At 49.8% G+C, this 18,947-nt stretch overlaps 6 protein-coding genes across 6 annotated transcripts; 3 read left to right on the forward strand and 3 right to left on the reverse strand.

Annotated features, from left to right (window-relative positions):
• Positions 1–106: 106 nt before the first annotated feature.
• On the reverse strand, positions 107–8,262 carry Triagg1_7696 (uncharacterized protein; the record flags this gene model as incomplete). Its single annotated transcript, XM_062902459.1, has 5 exons — positions 107–3,656; positions 3,724–6,772; positions 6,836–7,570; positions 7,641–7,997; positions 8,058–8,262. 5 exons carry the CDS (start codon positions 8,260–8,262, stop codon positions 107–109), a joined length of 7,896 nt encoding a protein of 2,631 aa, XP_062753282.1.
• Positions 8,263–8,475: 213 nt separating this feature from the next.
• Positions 8,476–9,709, forward strand: Triagg1_7697 (uncharacterized protein; the record flags this gene model as incomplete). The annotated part of the gene is made up of 3 exons (XM_062902460.1): positions 8,476–8,763; positions 8,854–9,116; positions 9,181–9,709. The coding sequence occupies 3 exons, from the start codon at positions 8,476–8,478 to the stop codon at positions 9,707–9,709; spliced, it is 1,080 nt and encodes a 359-aa protein (XP_062753283.1).
• A 9-nt stretch (positions 9,710–9,718) lies between these two features.
• Triagg1_7698 (uncharacterized protein) lies at positions 9,719–11,223 on the reverse strand (the record flags this gene model as incomplete). Its single annotated transcript, XM_062902463.1, has 3 exons — positions 9,719–9,753; positions 9,890–11,154; positions 11,210–11,223. The coding sequence occupies 3 exons, from the start codon at positions 11,221–11,223 to the stop codon at positions 9,719–9,721; spliced, it is 1,314 nt and encodes a 437-aa protein (XP_062753284.1).
• A 1,690-nt stretch (positions 11,224–12,913) lies between these two features.
• Positions 12,914–13,818, forward strand: Triagg1_7699 (uncharacterized protein; the record flags this gene model as incomplete). Its single annotated transcript, XM_062902464.1, has 3 exons — positions 12,914–13,032; positions 13,091–13,350; positions 13,409–13,818. The coding sequence occupies 3 exons, from the start codon at positions 12,914–12,916 to the stop codon at positions 13,816–13,818; spliced, it is 789 nt and encodes a 262-aa protein (XP_062753285.1).
• Positions 13,819–13,975: 157 nt separating this feature from the next.
• Positions 13,976–16,192, reverse strand: Triagg1_7700 (uncharacterized protein; the record flags this gene model as incomplete). The annotated part of the gene is made up of 8 exons (XM_062902465.1): positions 13,976–14,134; positions 14,240–14,515; positions 14,581–14,741; positions 15,057–15,329; positions 15,393–15,663; positions 15,726–15,777; positions 15,844–15,920; positions 15,992–16,192. 8 exons carry the CDS (start codon positions 16,190–16,192, stop codon positions 13,976–13,978), a joined length of 1,470 nt encoding a protein of 489 aa, XP_062753286.1.
• A 740-nt stretch (positions 16,193–16,932) lies between these two features.
• On the forward strand, positions 16,933–18,925 carry Triagg1_7701 (uncharacterized protein; the record flags this gene model as incomplete). The annotated part of the gene is made up of 5 exons (XM_062902466.1): positions 16,933–17,287; positions 17,361–17,581; positions 17,678–18,385; positions 18,713–18,835; positions 18,893–18,925. The coding sequence occupies 5 exons, from the start codon at positions 16,933–16,935 to the stop codon at positions 18,923–18,925; spliced, it is 1,440 nt and encodes a 479-aa protein (XP_062753287.1).
• Between the last annotated feature and the right edge of the window lie 22 nt (positions 18,926–18,947).

Here is an 18,947-nt window from a genome sequence, read left to right on the forward strand (position 1 = left end):
AAAAAAATGCCAATACTAGTTATACCCCTTAAGCTATAAGCCATATAGCCACAAGGCCCTAGTTAAGGAGATACTTAAAGAGCAAGTCAATAAGTAAGTTTTTCTTTTATTCCTTACTCGTAACGCTGGGCTCAGCATCACTTGGCGTCGTGGCTGGGCTGGATGTCTTACCGTCCCTATCCGATTCAGATGAAACGGCCTCGTCGCTGCTTGGCTCCTTAGTCTCCATAGTTGCGACAATCTTGGACATAACGTCGTCAACTAATTCTTGGATCGATGGGCCTCCGAGGATCTTGAGGACAGCAACATCTGCACCGACTTCCCGTGCAAACCATGTACGCACCTCGACGGCAACCAGTGAATCAACACCCATATCAATGAGAGGAGTGGTTTCGTCTAGCGTGTCCGCGCTCACCTGCAGAGCAGCCTTGAGCTTCGACTTGAAAGCGGCGCGGAGGATGGCAGACTTCTCATGTACATCCTTCGCACCCTCGAGCTGTGTTTTGACCGGGATTGAGGCTGTCTTAGCGGTGCTGGGTAGTTTGGCAGTGCCCACCTCCCGGATGAGATGTCCAAAGCGAGGATTACCTGACCACAGAGCATCCTTAGACTCAGCATGTCCCATAATGCGGAGTCCGGAAATAATCTCCGGATCATGACTTGAACTTGCGCGACCCGAAATGATGGCCTCGGCGAAGAGCTGATGTAAGTCGGGCTCCGACATGACTAGTGTTCCGGAGCGTCCCATAAGCTTCATGGCTTGCTCGCGTTCACTATTAGCCTGTTGCTTAAGCTCTCGTTCGACATAGCCAACTCCGAATACTTGCGAAATGTCTATAACAGAGCCAGCGACGCCGCGCTGGCGGCGCTGCGCGATGGCAGCTTTCATGAACATGTTGGCAGCAGTGTAAGCCATCTGCCCCATGTTACCCACTGTCGCAGCAATGGAAGAAAATGCAATGAACCAGTCCAGCGTGTTTTCGGGAAACAGTGAGTCTAGGTACTCCGTGCCCTCCACCTTGCACTTCGTATTCGCATGGAAAGTCTCGAGGTCCATATTGACTAGTCCTCGGTCCTTCAAAACAAGTGTACCGTTGGCGACACCAAACACTGGCGGCAGAGTTGCATTGATCTCGTCCAATACGGCAACAAGGTCCTCCTTCTTGGTGATATCTGCTCTCTTGAAAACGACGGTAGCGTTACGCGAAGCATGATGTTGTACCCATTCCTCATCAACAACTGGGTTACGACTAGAAAGTACAATGTGACGAGCCCCATGGGTTATCATGAAGTCACAGATTGAACGACCCAGGTCGCCAGCCAGACCAATAAGCCAGTAAGTCTTGTCAGCAACAAAAAGATCATTCCTCAGCGAGATAGGTTCAACCCTGGTGGGTACACTGCTCTCCCTCGACCATTGCACAATGCCCCTCAGCTCGTCCATGTTGATGTCATCGCCAAGAATCTGGCTCACTGGAATCATGCGGAGAGGCATTCCATCCGGAACACCGTTAAGCTGTGTCTCCGCGAATGTGTTGACAGTTTTCAACAAACTATTGATGGAATCATCGTGGGATCCAGAAAGCTGTGTAGACTCACGAGCAATGACAATGGATGCGTTCTGCCTTTCGCAGAGGGAGGGTAACAGCTCAGAGATTCTTTGAGCCAAGAATGACGAGCCCTTGGAAGAGGCGGTCGTAGCAGAAAGGTCGAGGAACAGGTCGCAATCCTTTGGCAACAGTCGCTTCAGGTCACGCTCAGGAATTCGAGGATGCATTGCCAGCCAGTTCCTCCTGCTAACATCTGTATCAGCGGTGGTGAAAATAACGTTACAACCCTTAATTCCCAAATGTCGGGACATCATAGAAGCCAGGCCCGGATCAGATTCATGCACGACGGCCGTACCTCCAACCGGTAGCTTCGATGATAGGTACTGGCTCAGAAGGTACCCAGAAAGGAAAGACAAGTATTGGGCATCAATGCTCCTGCTGATGTTTACCTCAATAGACCACTGCTGAGGCACGGAAATGGCCGAGGCATTGCTACTGGAGGCGGATACCACTCGCTTTCCTGTGTCCATATCAATGCCCAAACTGAAAAATAGGCGACCGGCAGGTGTGGTGATGGACGAGAGAAGTGATGAGTCAATCTGTACGCGTCTATGGTTTGGCACGGGCAGTAGAGTTGATCTCTCCTCTTCTCTGAGAATGTATTGCGATCCAATCCAATGCAGAGTGGCAATCGAGTCCTTCAAGTCTACCTCCTTGTGGATGACACGCTTCAGGGAGTCATATCGGTGATTTTGATCGATTTGAGGAACACAGCGCGGGATTAAGACCTTGTCGTCTCGCAACCTGAGTTCTGGTTCGCTGCTGAACATGTTTCTGTCAAAGGACCTGGTCTTCTTCAAGTGCGAGATGACCTCAATGCGCAGCAATCTCTCTGCCAGCCAGCGGCCTGATGCCTGCTGAGGCTCATCGACGTCCACAACTTGAAGTGTGGCCTGTGGCAGCTCATAGATCAATGAGCGGAAAAAGCCAAGGGTCATGGCGCCATCACCGTTATCGCGATCGGCCCCCCAAATAACCCACATAATATTTGCAGCCGACAAGAAAATATGCTTGAGCTTTTCAAACTGTTCGGATGTAATGTTCCTCCAAAAAGGACCGTCCAGGTCCTGTAAGCTCAGTACAGTAGGGCTTGCTGGGCTTTTGGAGACGTCCAACTCATCCCAGGTTGAACAGCATACAATGCTGCGGTAATGGTGCTTCGCTATGTCAGTGATGTCCTGCACAATCTTGCTCGTATACTCTCTAGCACCACCCAGGACAATAAGATCCGCGTTCTTCGGGATACCAGTGCCAGGGGAAGACGTAAGGGGTGCCCGCAGTAGAGACACGTTTTCATCGATGGCCTGGGAGACAATGATGGATGCGGGCGTGACGACCGGGTCGTACACAGGCGTGGATGTATCGACACCGGAGAATCCTGACTGCAGCAAGGTTTGGTGCCACTGGGACAGTGAAATACAAGGCGAATGTTTGCGGCCCGTGTCAGCCCCAATCCACCAGCCCGGGAGCCCACCAATGATGACACCCAGACGCATGACACTCTCGTCAATAAACTCCATCATAACCAAATAGCCTCCTGGTTTCAAGAGCTTGCGGGCATTAGACAGTGTGACCACCAGATCTGGGGTAGCATGGAGTACGTTGGCAGCTACCACCATATCATAAGCGCCTTCTTCAAATCCTTGTTCGACAATATCAGAGGTGATATCCAGTGTCTTGTAGATCATTCGCTGCTGGTAATCCGCAAAGTCTTCTTGGGCCTTCGTAAAGAAGCCGCTTGATATGTCGGTATAGGTATATGACGAGTAAGCATGGCCCAACTCGGCGAGAATGCGCCTTGACGATCCACCAGTTCCAGCACCAATCTCACAAATATTCATGTTGGGATATCTGTGGGATATCTGCTTCGCAACCGCCGCAATGAGGTCGTTTAGCTCGTGAAACCCCAGAGCATGCTGATAGTAATTGTTCAGCTTATTGTCTTTGGTCAAGTGCTCCAATATCGTGGTTTCTCCTCGAACCACTGCAGCGAGGTTCTCTCCAGAGGCAGCCGTAAGCTGGAAGTCCGGATCAGTGGCATCGTAACTTTAAGTTGTTAGTATAAATTATGGTACACATGAAGCAGCCACAACTTGACCCGACAAGCGCTTACCTTTGAATAATATATTGGATCTGTTCATAGCTGTCATTGACCCAGTCTCTCTTCACGTAGGCATGCTCGTCTCGTTGAACAATGTTGTATATGTACGCAGCGTAGTCGAGCAGAGCCCGATGGTGGCGTGGTAAGTCGGATGAAGTTCGTTCTGCCTCGGAAAACCCCTCGTGCAAAGTTCGCAAGTAGTAAAATGCTACCCTCTCGCAATCATGGCCCTTTTGTATTTCATTCCCTGTCGCACGTCGAGGCCCCAGCGCAACTGCTCCATCAGGACTCTCAATGGCATATACATTGTGTGCAAAAAGATGGCGATCATTTATGGCCGTAGCAGCGGTAAAGGGAATGAAAGCAACGCCCTCCACTGATATGGACTTGTAGCCGGTATCATCCTGGAAAACCTCTACATCACCAGTCAATTCATTGAACTCGACGTCGGTAACGGCGCAGTCGAATGAAACTTTCTTTGTCATATTTGCTCCGCACAAACTCGGAACTAGTGTTACTCGCTTTATGCGAGATGGGGCATGCAGGGACCAAAGGCGACCGTCTCCTGGAGAGCTAAAACCAACCAGCATACCCTGAAGGGCTGCATCCAGCATACCTGGGTGGAAGAGTAGCGTTGTTCCAGTCTCATCATTAGCTGGGCCGATGATATCACCTCTTGAAGCTCCCAACCTGCGCTCTAGGCTGCAGATGCCGCGGAAAGTTGGTCCATAGTTGTATCCAAGTTTGGCGACTTCGCTATAGAAGTGGTCCGCTGACACAGGTCGCATACCATGCATAGGTGGAGATCGCGGCGAGAGTATATCGGGAATCGCCTGGCCAAGTTGCACACGAACATTACCGATGGCATTCAATGCAAGGCCAGCGGCTTCCTTGCTGAGAGTGGAAAAGCAGGCAAATGCCATTGTGATTTCATCTTCTGTCCGGACAATTTTGGTCATTGAAACAAGCGTCTCAGTGCCGACATTATCATCAATGGCAATTGCTTTACGGATGCTCAAGTCTGTTAACTCAAGAAGTTGAATGGGGGCTTTTCCTGCGACTTGAACAGCAGCCTCCAAGGCGAGACAGAGATAGCCCGTTCCCGGAAATACCGTCTGTCCTTGCAAGGCATGATCCAACACCCATGGGAGCTCCTTTGGGTGTAAGAGGTTTTTCCAGCGCCACTCTTCCTCTGTGCCATCGGCTATGCGAGTTCCAAGAATGTCATGAAATTTCCCCTCCTGTTGGCGCCATAGCTTAGTACCTCTGGACTCCGTCCAGAGCACACGATCATGGTTCCAAGGGTATGTGGGGAGATCCTGCAGGATTGGGATTGGACTCAAGTCCTGGTACAACGCCTGCTGATGGCTGGAAAAGTCAATCGCAGAGGGACCCGAGGTGGTCCAGATATAGCCCAAAGCATTGGTGAAGGATTCCATGTCATTCTTTCCACGAGCCAAAGTGCCAGTGTAGTATAAGTCCTTGCTTAGTGTGTCTTTGATGACATCCGTCGCAGGACCTTTGAGGGCGGGGTGGGGACCTACCTCAACGGCGGCGTTGAAAGTATGGCCGGCCTGAAGAGCAGTCACCAGGGCCTGGTGGAAGAGTACCGGGCTCAATAAATTCTGATTCCAATATGACGCATTTAGGGCGTCACTTGCTTCAACAGTCTTCCCTCCATAGACACTGGAGTACCAAGTTGGGGCCCCTTCTGGGGGGGTTTTGATTTTCACAGAGCAAGCATTGACGCTTTGAAGGAACGGTTCGGATGCCGGATTCATGTGGGGGGAATGGTAGGCTTTGTCAACCCGTAAGCTTCGGCAAAACGTCTCTTCATCCTCTAGTACCAGCTGTAACTCTTCAAGGGCATCCAAATCACCAGAAATAGTCACGCTGTTAGCAGAGTTGGCAGCAGCCACGGTGATGCGTCCGATGAAGTCCTCGTGCTCGCAAAGCTCTATCGCCTCTTCGTAAGATAATCCTGTGGCGACCATTCCTCCTTTCTGGCCGTTGGGGCTTTGGGCTAGTTTGGAATGAAGACCTCTGTAGTAAGCAATACGAATAGCATCCGCGCTGCCGATGAAACCAGCAGCAAATGCCGCAGCAATCTCGCCAGAGCTGTGGCCAAGGACTGCTTGAAACTGGACGCCTGCGTCCTGAAGCAAGGTGACCAGTAATATCTGTATAGCGCACACAAGAGGCTGCGCAATTGTGGCTTCACCGACGCGAGACACAGAAGCATCTGCCAAAAGCTCGTCGTGGAGTGTCCAGTTCGGGCGGTCCAACTCTGGTAGCGCTGCAAGCGAAGCATCGAGTTCCTTGATTATGCTCTTTGCCCTCTGAGAGCATTGTAGTAGCGCTGCTCCCATTCTTGGCCACTGCGCACCTTGGCCGGTAAAAATTCCGAAGAGGGATGGTTTGGATACGGTACATCGTATAATAGACAGGCTGGCCTCTTCACCAACACACTCTTTGAGTTTCTTGCATAGCTCCTCTTGTGTTGCTGCTGAGAAAGCTAGTCTGTAAGCAAACGCTGATCGTCTGCAATTGAGGGTGTACGATAGTCTCCGAAGATCAACACTGCTGTTATCCTCAAGATACCTGCAGTATGAGTCAACCAAGGCCTTGAGCGAGGGCTCTGACGCGGCCGAGAATACAAAGGGCAAATGCGGAGCGCTACTTTCCAATTTCGTAGAAGCAGCAATATGCGTCGGAGTGGTTTCATCCATCGGCTGGTGGTGGCTTTCTAGGATGGCGTGGGCATTTGTCCCGCCAAAGCCGAAACTATTCACACTCGCTCTTCGAACTTCGCCAGGGGACAATTTCGGCCATGGCATGTTGGATGTGACTACCTGCAGGTTTCGATAAAATGGCTCCACTGACGAGCTGAGTTTGTCGAAGTGGAGGTTGGGAGGAATAACTCCATGTTTTATAGACAGGTAGGCTTTGATGATGCCAGCCAAGCCCGCAGTGCCTTCGGTGTGACCGACCACAGTTTTCACAGATCCAACATAAAGAATATCGCCAGCATCTCTTTGATCGTTATTGAAAAATGCAGTGTCTAGCACGCAACTCGTTAGTGTCACAGATCAGCGCAGTGATGAGTAGAAAATTGGCTACTCACGAAGGGCCTCAGCCTCTTGTGGATCTCCTGCAGGGGTACCAGTTCCGTGCGCTTCAAAATACTGGCAACGATCTTCCTTATTTTGGGGGTTGAGACCAGCTCTTTCATAAGTATCCTTGATAAGAGCTGCTTGAGATACAGCACTGGGCATTGTGATGCCTTTTGTTTTGCCATCCTGATTCACACCAGTCTCTCTGATGACACAGTCAATCTGATCACCGTCTGCAATTGCATCACTTAGTTTCTTCAGCATCAGACAAGCGACACCTTCGCCACGAGCATAGCCATTTGCCTTCTCATCCCACATTTGGCACCGGCCATCTGGTGAAAGCATCCCCAACAAACTTTCTGAGATATACCCGAGCGGGCACAGGAGCAGGTTAGTACCGGCAGCAATTGCTACGCGAGAGGTACCCGCTCGCAGAGTCTGGACAGCCTGATGAACGGCTACCAGACTAGAAGAACAGGCCGTGTCAATTGTCATGCAAGGGCCATGCCAGTCGAAGAAGTACGACAGGCGGGCAGAGGCATTGCTGTTTGCAATTCCTGTTGAGTTATATGTCGACACACTGTCCAAGTCCTGTGCAGAGAGGATGTAGTAATCGCTACACATTACACCGACGTGGACAGATGTGTTCGACCCTTGTAATTGCTCAATGGTTGTTCCTGCTGTCTCCATGGCCTCATACACCGTCTCCATCAACAGCCGATGTTGGGGGTCCATGGCGCCAGCCTCTGTTAAGCAAATTCGAGTTAGCGATGAAGGACTTGGTAAATGTTTTTTGGTGGAGAGCTGTATAGTTACCTGGTGGGGGAATATTGAAGAATCCGGCATCGAACCGCTTGATGTCTTCATCTAAGAAATAAGTTTCCTTTACATTACTTGTGCCGTGGTGAGTTCCGACGGGATGGTAAAATCTATCGAGATTGAATCGTTCTTGGGGGATGACCTTTGCTAAGTTTGGTGTCTCTTGCAATACTTTCCAGAGCTTCGAAGGAGTGCTGGCTGCACCGGGGAACCGGCAACCAATGCCAACAATGGCAATTGGCTCTTCTTGCTGAATGGTTTGAGTCATGTTTAAAGTTATACTGCGCAAACCGGCCTGCGTGTTGAAAATGGGCAAATAGAAAACGAATTGGGGTTGTAGAGCTTGAGTAATATCTAGGGAAACCACACTGCCTTACAGAAGAACGTTTACAAATCCGCCATCCTTGCACACACATATGAATTTGTCCATATATTCATTAAGTCGGGTCCGTTGCACAACCTTCCGTGCTGCCCTTCTACCGGTGTCATCCGCTTTTGCCGAATAGGCACCGCCGAAACAACGGTAAGGCTTCTGCTCCTGTCTCTGGTGAAGAATGTCGCCGCCGCCGTTGACCCGCAGCCTTCGCGCCAAGGGTGCACCCTGATGATCAGCGGCCATAAAGCGCCGGCTCCGGTGAATTTTGTTTCTCCAGGACATTTGAATCTGCATCTGATCATGGCTGTCATAAAGCTTAATTACATAATATTTGAACAGATCGAGGTTGCCATTGACTTGAAGTCATCCTCCCAATGAAAATAGCTAGTATAATTGCGACGACCCATTCGATTGTCGCCAGCCAAATATATAGTACAGCGCACTAGTCTTGTCATAATGACGGTTCCAGCTCCCTTACACCAGAAGGGCATCATTGGCGTCGATGGAGGCGGCCTTGAATTCGTGGAAGATGCCGCTATTCCTGCGCTGGAAGACGACATGGTACTTGTACGGAACTCTGCCGTCGCCGTCAACCCTGTGGATGCGAAAATGTCCGCTCCTAATCTTGTTACACCCAGAGCGTTAGCTGGACATGATTTTGCTGGCATAGTTGAGGCTATTGGATCGAAAGTATGGACTGCATCTCCAATTGCCATTGGAGATCGGGTCTGTGGTGCGGTTCAGGTAAGCCCTTATCCAATGTTTTTGGCATATCCAAATGTGGGAGGATAGGCCTGCGCGCTAACATGGAAGATATTTTTCTTATGTTCATAGGGCCTTCACAAGCTTTCTCCTAATGTGGGAGCGTATGCAGAGTACGTAGGCGCATCTGACGTCGCTGTCATCAAGGTACCAGACCACATGTCTATGGAGGAGGCTGCGTCCTTGGGCACTGGAATTGGGACTATGGGTTTGGCTCTCTTTCATAACCTTGGTGTCCCAGGATATCCTACCAAGCCTGCGGCCACCCCGAAGACAGTTTTGGTATATGGTGGCAGTACAGCAAGTGGTACTATTGCCCTTCAACTTCTCAAACTGTAGGAACATGATGCCAATGGATTTAAGTTGAGTATTATATATTCACCTGCTGACTGCGTATAGGTCTGGCCTAACGCCAATTACAACCTGCTCCCCGTCGAATTTTGATCTGGTTCGATCATATGGAGCTGCTCATTGTTTTGACTACCGATCAGAAACTTGCATTGAAGACATCAAGAAGTTCACGAAGGACGCTCTCAAATACATTATTGACTGCGTTTCGGAGCCCGACACGATGGAGTTCTGCCACAAGTGCGTAGGTCGGACTGGCGGCAAGTTGACGACGTTGGAACCACCGCCTAAGTACCTCACGTCCAGAGCCAGAACTGTAAAGGTAGACTGGGTTTTAGGTCCTGCACTGCATGGTAAGCAGATTGCGTGGCCACCCCCAATGGAAAGGGAGGCAAGCTCCGAAATGCGAGAATTTGCCAAAACGTGGTTCACCACTGTACAAGAACTAGTTGATCAGGGCAAGGTAAAAACTCATCCTCTGAAAGTTATGGACGGGGGCCTACCTGCTGTTCTAGATGGCCTTCAATTGCTTAAGGATAAAAAGATTTCAGGTCAGAAGCTAGTCTATAACATAGCTTAAAAAAGATATTTAGTAGTCTAGGATAGATACCTGGTAGATGGCCCCTGAAAAATGGTTTAATGTAGTATGAACACAGAGCAGTGCATAAAACCTTTTTCTTCTATTTTCTATATTCAGCGGCTCTAAATAAATTATCGGATAAACGATCAAAAACCCTCTGTCTAGACACTTGTTTTAGACTAGACAGGTTTCTAACTAGCGTCTGCTCTCGCATGCTGAGGCTGGAGAGCATGTCCTTTAGAAATGTTTCGGTACTTGGTACTGTGGAGTGGTTCTGGTATTTGGGGAACTCGCGAGAATCACTTCGTCTGCCTGCTTGACTGTCCCTGCCACCGTCGCGGCCCGCCGCCAAGACGTAGACGTGTATACCCATTTGTAGAAGAGCTACCATCTCCAGTATGGCGTGTATAATCATCACGACGTTTGTACTTGACGTGGTTGCCAACTTGAAGCCGCCCATAGCGAATACGGGAACGTTGAGCGCGGGCGGGGCGCCGGGGGGAGTCGGCAGGTGGTGGTTATTTGCACGCAGATCGTCTGCTAAAGACTCATAAATATCCAACAGTCGCATATAACAGCTCAAAATTAACAGCATAGTGGAATGGTCCACGTTGACAGGTGGCGTGGACGAGCTATCCGGCTGCCAGTCAAGATGAGAAGGTGGAGTACCAACCTGGCTGCGCCGATCGAGAGCGCTTATAATGTCAACCAATACCTCAGTTGAACTAAAGACCTTTTCAATGGTTGCAGAAAGAGAACAGTGAATACCAGGACCATTGTTTCTTCCCACATCTGGCCGCGAACTGGTGTCGGACGGGGGGTTATGTAGAGTTTCGAGATCTCGCCGAAGATCCAGAAGACGTGCCAAGGCGTCCCGTCCGTGCGGCGCAGAGGGCGGCGCAGGCAAATTTATTTTTTGTGGCACTTGATGGTCAAGTGTAAGGTTGAATGCGTCGGTTGAATGTTCGTCCATCCAATGGCTGTCCAAGCTGGGCTGCAATGGATAGCTTTCCATGCCCACAAGACTCGTTCGCCCAGCGTCTGATGACGACGGCGTATCGACCCCTATGTCGCCAATAGTAGCCTGCCATTGCATGGCGATGGTATCGTTGTATGGTAGTGCGGGGATTGTGGACGGTGGTATCAACATCAATGGTGCAGTTGAAAAGTCTAAACTATCGTGTCCCGCCGCAAGAGTATTGGGTTGCTGTTGCTCTTGTTGTCCATCGTCAGAGTCCGGTTGAGCGTCTCGCTGTTGGTCTGGCTGCTGTGCACTCCTAGAATTCGGAGAGTTTACTGTTGTTGACAATGGATGCTGCGAGGGCTCGTTCGACATTCCCCCCTCTACACCCGCACAGCCTTGGACTTCGGCTTCGCCTGAGTTGGTGTTACTGGTGTGACTCCTTTGACTTTTGCCGCTCGGCCGGCCGAGCCGCAATGGTGGACTGTGTATACAGCTAAGCTGCAACCTGTTGCACCTAGAGCAAACGTTCGAGTTACGCGGCTTTATGCATCGTGACTTGAGACTATGGCAGCGGTCGCAGGCCTCTCTTACTCCGGTCTTCAGACTTCGAGGGTCGTCGTTGACCATGACTGTGGAGGTTTTTTTTTTCGTGGAAGCTCAGACTGTGCACACTTCATATATACCGGGAGAAGTCTCTGTCTAATGCAGGATTTTTCCCTTTGTCAACTTATATCCTCTGTAACAGTTTCAGCAAGTCCCATTCCGTTTTGGCCAAACACGACTTAGGCATATGCTAGCTATCTACTGATAGGTACTAGGTATGCTATATGACCTCGTAAGATTAACAAGTGGAGAACCCTATAATTAAATCTCAGTGGGATATGACATAATGATGAAACAGAATTATAGTACCCACTTAGTGCTATGATTCCCTGGTATAAATAAGTAGCTTTCTTCTTGATGTTTGGACCTAAATAGTTATATAATATATTAGGTAATTATTAATTTTGATATTAACCTTTGTTTTTCATAAAATAATTAATAAGCTATCTTAATTATATCATTATAACATTATTATAATAAGAGTGTATTGTTTTTTTTTTCTAAGGTAATGTAGTATATTGTTACATGAATTATTATATCAATATAATACCTATGTATCCTCCCTATCCCTGGCCCTAGTTTATGCTTAACCAAGCCTCCAGAAGCGACCTGTGACTAATGCCAATGGCGACGCTCCCACCGGCCCGAATAAGCGCTAAACCCGCACTGGTGCCAGCCAGAAGGTAACCCCCCCGTGCCGCCTCCACCCGTTTCCCCGTCTGGGGCCCGACAACGGCGCGGCTGCACCATAGGTCCGGCCCCCCCTCCCGAAAGCGAAGAGGAGGAGGAGGAAGAGAATGGTGGCGACGATGACGCCGGCGGAGAACCCCCGGAGCTGACCCGAATTTGACCCTGAAACATGCTAAAAATGGTCCTCCTGTTACTTATCCCTACATCGCGGATGAGAAGGTCAGTTATTCCTCGGCCGTGTCTTTGTGTCTAACCCGGCCTGGTCTTGCGTTAATAGCAATCCCTGCTCTTAGTGTGTTACTCATGTGCGTTTGTATCCTAGTAACATCTGTTACTGTACTATTAGGAAGCCGGCTGCCGTCTGTCCTCGGTCTGGCCTTGACTAACTCTCCTTAAGGTTCCGGCAATAAATATTAGGAATGCGTCTGGCATAGGGGCAACTGTGATAAGGTGAGATCCGTCATGACGTTAATCTGGTGTTTAGCTGACTTCTCCTTAGCTTGCCCCCGCTGCTGTTCCCGCTGCCCGCCGGGTGGCCGCTGCTAGTCTAGCTGTGACAAATTCGTGTATACGCCTGCGCTTAAACTGCCGCTTTACAGGGCCAGCTCTCCATAGTCTTAGCCTATCTCCTGGGTAATATTACATACAGTTTAAAGGTGGATTTTATATACTTAGTTAACGCCCCTACGAAAGGTCCGAGCGAAAAGAAATGGGCAGGCTGTGTATCCGCTGAAACAAGCCGCATGACATACCACAAGTGGACCCTCAACCTATAATATACAACCTATTCCGCAAAGTAGCCACGAAACACTTCAGTCAAGAACGAAGTCGCAGATATGGCCGCAAACAGTGATGAAGCTGTGTACCTCCTTGAACGCACAGAATTCGAAAGACGAAGGCACGTGAGCCCGTCCTACGAGACAGAGTAACGCAAGGCTAACAGAATCATGCAAAGGTTGAACCAGCAACACGATCTTCTTGTCCGCTTGTGCCATGGCAATCTCATTCACCCGGATATCCCGCAACCTCAGATATCGCGTGTTGCGGACATAGGCACTGGCACTGGGTATGTAAATTGCTAAACCCAACCCTGAACCAGCGCTGATTCGCCCTCCGCACTGTAGATGCTGGCTACAAGATGCAGTATCCGTCTTAGCCCAGACAACTGCAGACGCCAGTATGGTGTCGATTGGGGTTGACATATCCAACGCCCACTTCCCTTTGGACAAGCATTCAAACATAGAATTTATAACGCATGATATTCTGCAGCCTTTTCCCGAAGAATTTCATGGGCGATTCGATCTGGTGCATGTGCGACTTCTTGTCCTTGCTCTCAAACGCGAAGAGATACCCACAGCGGCCAAGAACGCGGCAATTCTGTTGAGTGAGTATGATCAGCAGTGCATGGTCTGGCCTTACGAAAACTCTAACCATAGCGACAGAAAAGGGAGGATATCTTCAATGGGAGGAGATTGAGCCCTCGAGATTGGCATTCTCCCACGCGACTCCGGCTATCACCTCTGTAAGGGCTGCCATGCGTGCCAACTCGATCGCCAATGGTCTTGCCAGCACGCCATCTAGAGATATCACTGCAGCTCTGGAAGAGCTGTCTTTTGGTATCATCAAGGTAGAGGACTATAGCAGCGAAGGTCGAGATGAATTTACAATCGCAGCCAAGGAATGGACCAAAGCAGGTGCAAAGGCTGTTCTGCATCGCGCATTGAGGAGGTCCGAAGGCGCAAGCGGTGATGCGACCAAGGCGGACGAATTATTGGGCGATTATGTTAGAGACATTGATGGAGGTGTGGTGCCAACTATTCCTTTTGTTATGGTTCTTGGTCAGAAGGTTTAAGAAGCCTACAACGCCGTGGAAATAGCAACTGGTTCTGCCTCAATGTTTAAGTCCTAAATAGCCGTACTGATATATACCTCTAGTGTAATGAAAACACTATTTTCACTGAATATTTCGCGTTAAACTCCTTGGTGTTTCGCGCCATCTTGCAAGATTCTCATCGCGTGAAAGCGTCGCCCTCATCAGTCGTCGCTCCGCCGACACCCCGATCCTCAGGTTCTTTTTCGGCCTTTGTCTGGCTAGTAGACCCCAATTTACCCCAACCCAACCCAAAACTTGCGAGTACTGCCAATGCTACGGCCAAGGCTGGGACATACTTTCATAAGGAAACGTTAACCCCAAGCCCAAGATTTTCGGCGTCCACTAACGACCCGATGGGCATGAGAAGAAAAGGGAGGAGAGAAAATGCGAAGAGACTTACAAAAACCTTTACAAGGGCCTCGCTATAAGCAGTCAAGACGCCAGGTAGGTCTTCTGAGAGAACAACCTTGGCCAGGTCTCTCGCCCCAGCATCCACGATGATGCTTACGTTCACGGCAGGAACATATTTCGCTATCGCGACAGGGAGTTTATTCTGGAATATTGCGTTTCCAATAGCTATTGAAATAGATCCCGCAAGATATTGGCAGAGTGGGATACTGGCCGAAACAAGGGCAAACTCGGGCGGAGCGAGTGCCTCCTGAGCTGCAATGATGGGCTAAACATGATGTTTAGTCAAGAGCGATTTAGATTATTGATAGTTGAAATTTGGAAGTGCCTTACCATGTTGAGGGCGGCACCACGTCCAAGTCCAGCCATCAGCTGGTATCCTATCCATTTGGCTGGGCTTGTATCTTTATTGAACGTAACCATAAGGCCTGATCCGATTGCGGTCAGAGCACTGCCCACAATAGCCCATGGGGGGATATAGAGCAGTTTCCGGACTGTAGAATTTGGAAATACGCAGTTAGTAAACCAATCTAGCTGTAATCCTAACAGGGGAGCCTGTAAGCCCGGCGGTAACGAACCTAATGCGCCACAAAATATGGCACCGCATATCTGACTGAGAGTTGAGGGCAGCATCATCAAGCCACTGTTAGTAGGGTTGGCTTGTTTCACGGATTGAAACCACAGAGGAAGAAAGTAGCTAGTCATAATGGTCGTCCCTCCTTGAAGACCAGAAATTAAACAGCCAATGTAGACAACTCTCTTTCCGTGAAGTCTCGTGGGAAACAGTGCCTCCTCGCCGCGGAACTTACACCAAGCGTAGAGAACGCCAAGAAGTATCACAGAAGCGCACATGAAGCCAATGACGACGCCAGAGTTCCAAGCATGCGTAGTTCCGCCCCAGCTGATGGCGATGAGGAAAAGTGCGCATGCCGGCGCGAATAAAATAAAACCAATCACGTCTAATTTGACCGGCACTTGCCGTAGTACCTTGAGGAAGGGTTCCTTTGGGGTCGGATCCGAGACACGACAGAGAGCTGTAACAAGTATGACGAGACCAGAGGCAGGAAGAAAGATCCAGAAGCCTTTACATGATGCAACCAATCAGCAGAGTTCATCAGCCCCGCATGGTAAGAGAAGATACTTACACCATCGCCACCCAGTATGCTGTGTCAAGGCTCCTCCGATTAATGGCCCAATGATGCCTCCAATGGAAATCATGGAAATTCCAATGCCGGTGGCTAGTGGCCGGAGATTTGGTGGTGTAGCTGCTGTCAGAATCACCAGCGCACCGTTTGTAAGACCGGAGGCACCGACGCCAGCCAACGTTCTTCCCGCAATTACCATGTGACTGGAGTTTGAGAGGGCGCATACGAGGTTTCCCAGAGAGAATACGGAGTTGAAGATGAGATATACTGGCTGTGTCATTCAGGTCAGTATCGGTTGGGAGCACAAAAGTGCCAATGGGTTGACTATCTCACCTTTGAAGGGAATAGAACGTAAAGCTTTCCGGCCAGGGGTTGAAGGGCACATCTGGCAGGATATCCATCAAAAACTGTTCCACTGGCTGCTGTCGAGAATAAGACGGAGCTAACTTACAAGGAGAGCAGGAAAGCTGATCCATACCAGTTAACGTCCTGGAGACTATGAAAGTGTTCGGTAATGGACGGGACGGCCTGTTATAGTTTCCAGGTCATATCAGTCAGTCTACTTGAGAATGGTGAAGCCATTGACCTGGTTCACAAACCGTTGCGACGATATTCATGTCTAGGCCAAGCAACAGCATGGCAAGCATCAGGGCGGCGAGAAGATTGTACAGCTTTGCGCCGCTGAAGTGTTGCCCTGCGTTCGTATCTTCCTCTGCATTGTTGGGAACAGATGCTGCAATTTGTTCATTTTCTTCGTGGTGTGGTTCGCGTACGGGGTTCTTTTCAAAGGGTTGTTTCATTGCTCTTGGACGGAGGCGCGGCTATGCACGCGAAAGAGGTGAGATAATTTCTTCACCGATGCAAGCCTGCCTTGGGACTAACGAAGCGAGATGATGCTTTTTGTAGGCTACTTGGGAGTAGCCTTGCCAGCAGCTTAGAGGCGCAGAGTACATGTAGTATTGTCCACATACAAGTATGCTGATGGGGGGCAATGGACGGTTTTCAAACATGGTCCATTAAAAAAGGGGGGCGGATAGGACACCCGAGTAGCTCTCTGCAGATCCCGGCGACTTTTCAATTCCCATAGTGCAAGAAAATAGCGCCCAACAGAGCGATTCCACATAAGAACACAATGCAGGCAGAATATATCTATATGCCGCCCGTCCTGGCAGCAGGCTGAGAGACACTGGCATAGACTACAGGCAGTCAGGTTGCTGTGACCCCATCGCCTGCAGATATGCTCTTTGAGGCGACACTCCACCTTGGCCTTGCGCTGTATGCCCTGTTGATTTTTCTTGCATATGGACTTTTATTAGCAATCTATCGTCTATATTTCAGCCCAATCGCCGGTTTTCCTGGACCATGGACTGCGGCAGCATCGTGGTGGTATGACGGCCCATTTTCCCGGTAGCATCGACATACTTTCCATCTCAAGGCGATTGCTAATCAATTCGTTCATCTCACCTTTCTTCTACGTCCTAGGCCTCAATTTTACCATGATGTTGTTTGTCGAGGCCAGTACATATGGGTTGTGCAAGAAATGCATCGGAAATACGGGCCAATTGTTCGCATCAACCCACATGAGCTTCACGTATGCGATTCCGAATTTTACAATACTCTCTACGTCTCCGGAGGCATTAGCCGCAAGCGTGACAAGTGGTCCTGGGACACGATCGGTGCTGGTGGCGTCCAAGACTCGTCTCTGTCAACCATGGAACACAGTCTCCACAGGGTTAGGCGATCTGCAATTGCCCAGTTCTTTTCCACGCAAAATGTCCAGAAGCTACAGCCCGTCATCAAGTCGAAGGTGGATCTTTTGATTCGTAGGCTTGTCGAGAATCGGGACCAAGGCGCCGTAACAAACATACAGCATGCTTTCTCCGCGCTCACCAATGGTATGATACCATACTGAAGGTCTTGTTGGCTGGCCGCACGGCTGAACCGGGAGCTGACTAGCTGGGGACATAGATGTGATTATGGAATATTGCTTCGCGCAATCATACAATCGTCTCGAAGCTAGCGACTTTGACCCTAGCTACAAGCACGCGAGTCACAGGGGTGTAAGACTAGCCCAGATTGCCAAACATGTCCAGTTACTGCGATGGATGGCCAAGGCAATGCTGGCCCTTCCAGAGTCGGTGCTCGTCAAATGCGGATCAACGTTTGAGATGTTTCTTGTTGAAAGAAAAGTATGTCCGACCCCCACGCCCCGCGGCTCTTCGTGCCATTCCTTGCAGGATCTACTAGCTAATCCGCAAGAATGAAAACAGCGTTTTCGTCGGCAGATCGACGACCTTCAACAACACGAATCGAAAGACGCCAGTGCGGACGCCGCCCACTTGACAGTGTTTCGAGAAATTTTGAACAGCAAACTTCCTCCGGAGGAGAAAACACCAGCAAGACTCGCCGCAGAAGCACAGGTTCTCGTCAGCGCCGGCACCGAGACAACGGCTAGGGCACTCACGGTAGCGCTTTTCAAGCTTCTGACCCACCCTCAACCTCTTGAAACCCTAAAGTCAGAACTGGAGACTGTCCAAGATTCCAGCCTGTCCCTTGAACGACTTCAGCAACTTCCATACCTGACCGGCGTCATCAAAGAATCCCTGCGTCTCTCTTACGGCGTGGTCGGGCGTCTCCAACGCATTTGGCCCTCCGAAGACATGACGTTCCACCACTGGACAGTTCCTGCGGGCACACCCGTTAGTATGACCTCGTATGATGTCCACCACGACGAGGTCATCTTTCCGGAATCGCACCAGTTTCACCCAGAACGATGGGCCAGTGATCCAGGGTTAGATAAGTACCTCGTATCGTTCGGTAAAGGATCCAGACACTGCGTCGGCATTAATCTCGCGATGGCAGAATTATACATTACTCTAGCAGCCCTATTTCGCAGCTTCGGCTCTGAAAAGGTCCGGTGGCCAGGAGATATGGGACAGCTCATACTGTTTGAGAGCGATGACACTGACATCAAAATGATTGGAGAAGTGCTAGTACCCTTCGTGAAGCGAGACACACGGGGAGTCAGGATCATTGTCAGACCCTAGATACAAATAGGACCGTCTATCAAGTATATCCATCCTAGGCTACCAAGTATCTAAAAAAACCGGGTTATGTAGCTAAGTGTAGCAGAACGCCAATTCCAGTAAACATCGAAGCTCATCACAAGTCATTGACCCCTTCCGATCAAATCAACCTCCAACACTGTTGCTTTTTCTGATCAGGTTCAGTAATAGGCGTTGGAGTTCTTCAGATCACTACCCGTAGCCTCTAATCATTATCGAGTAAGAGTGTTGTATCGAGGCTAATCGCAATTGTAGCCGGAAGATGTGGATGTTGGCCTGTTTGACATGGCCAAAAGCAACGAGACTTTTGGTGTTGGCGTGGGGACGCAACAAAGAAAAGACCGCTCAGTGGAGGTTGACGGGCAACTTTCACAAATGGTCATCCGAAATAAGAGATGTTTTGACGGTCCGCGACTTAATAACTAATGCTCTTAGGAGGCTCGCGTTCAATATTACTTGCACCGCTAGTACTGGTAGAGGCAGAAGCGGG

This window comes from Trichoderma aggressivum (assembly GCF_033847375.1).
Source record: "Trichoderma aggressivum f. europaeum strain CBS 100526 chromosome Unknown scaffold_035, whole genome shotgun sequence".
Lineage (NCBI taxonomy): Eukaryota > Fungi > Ascomycota > Sordariomycetes > Hypocreales > Hypocreaceae > Trichoderma > Trichoderma aggressivum.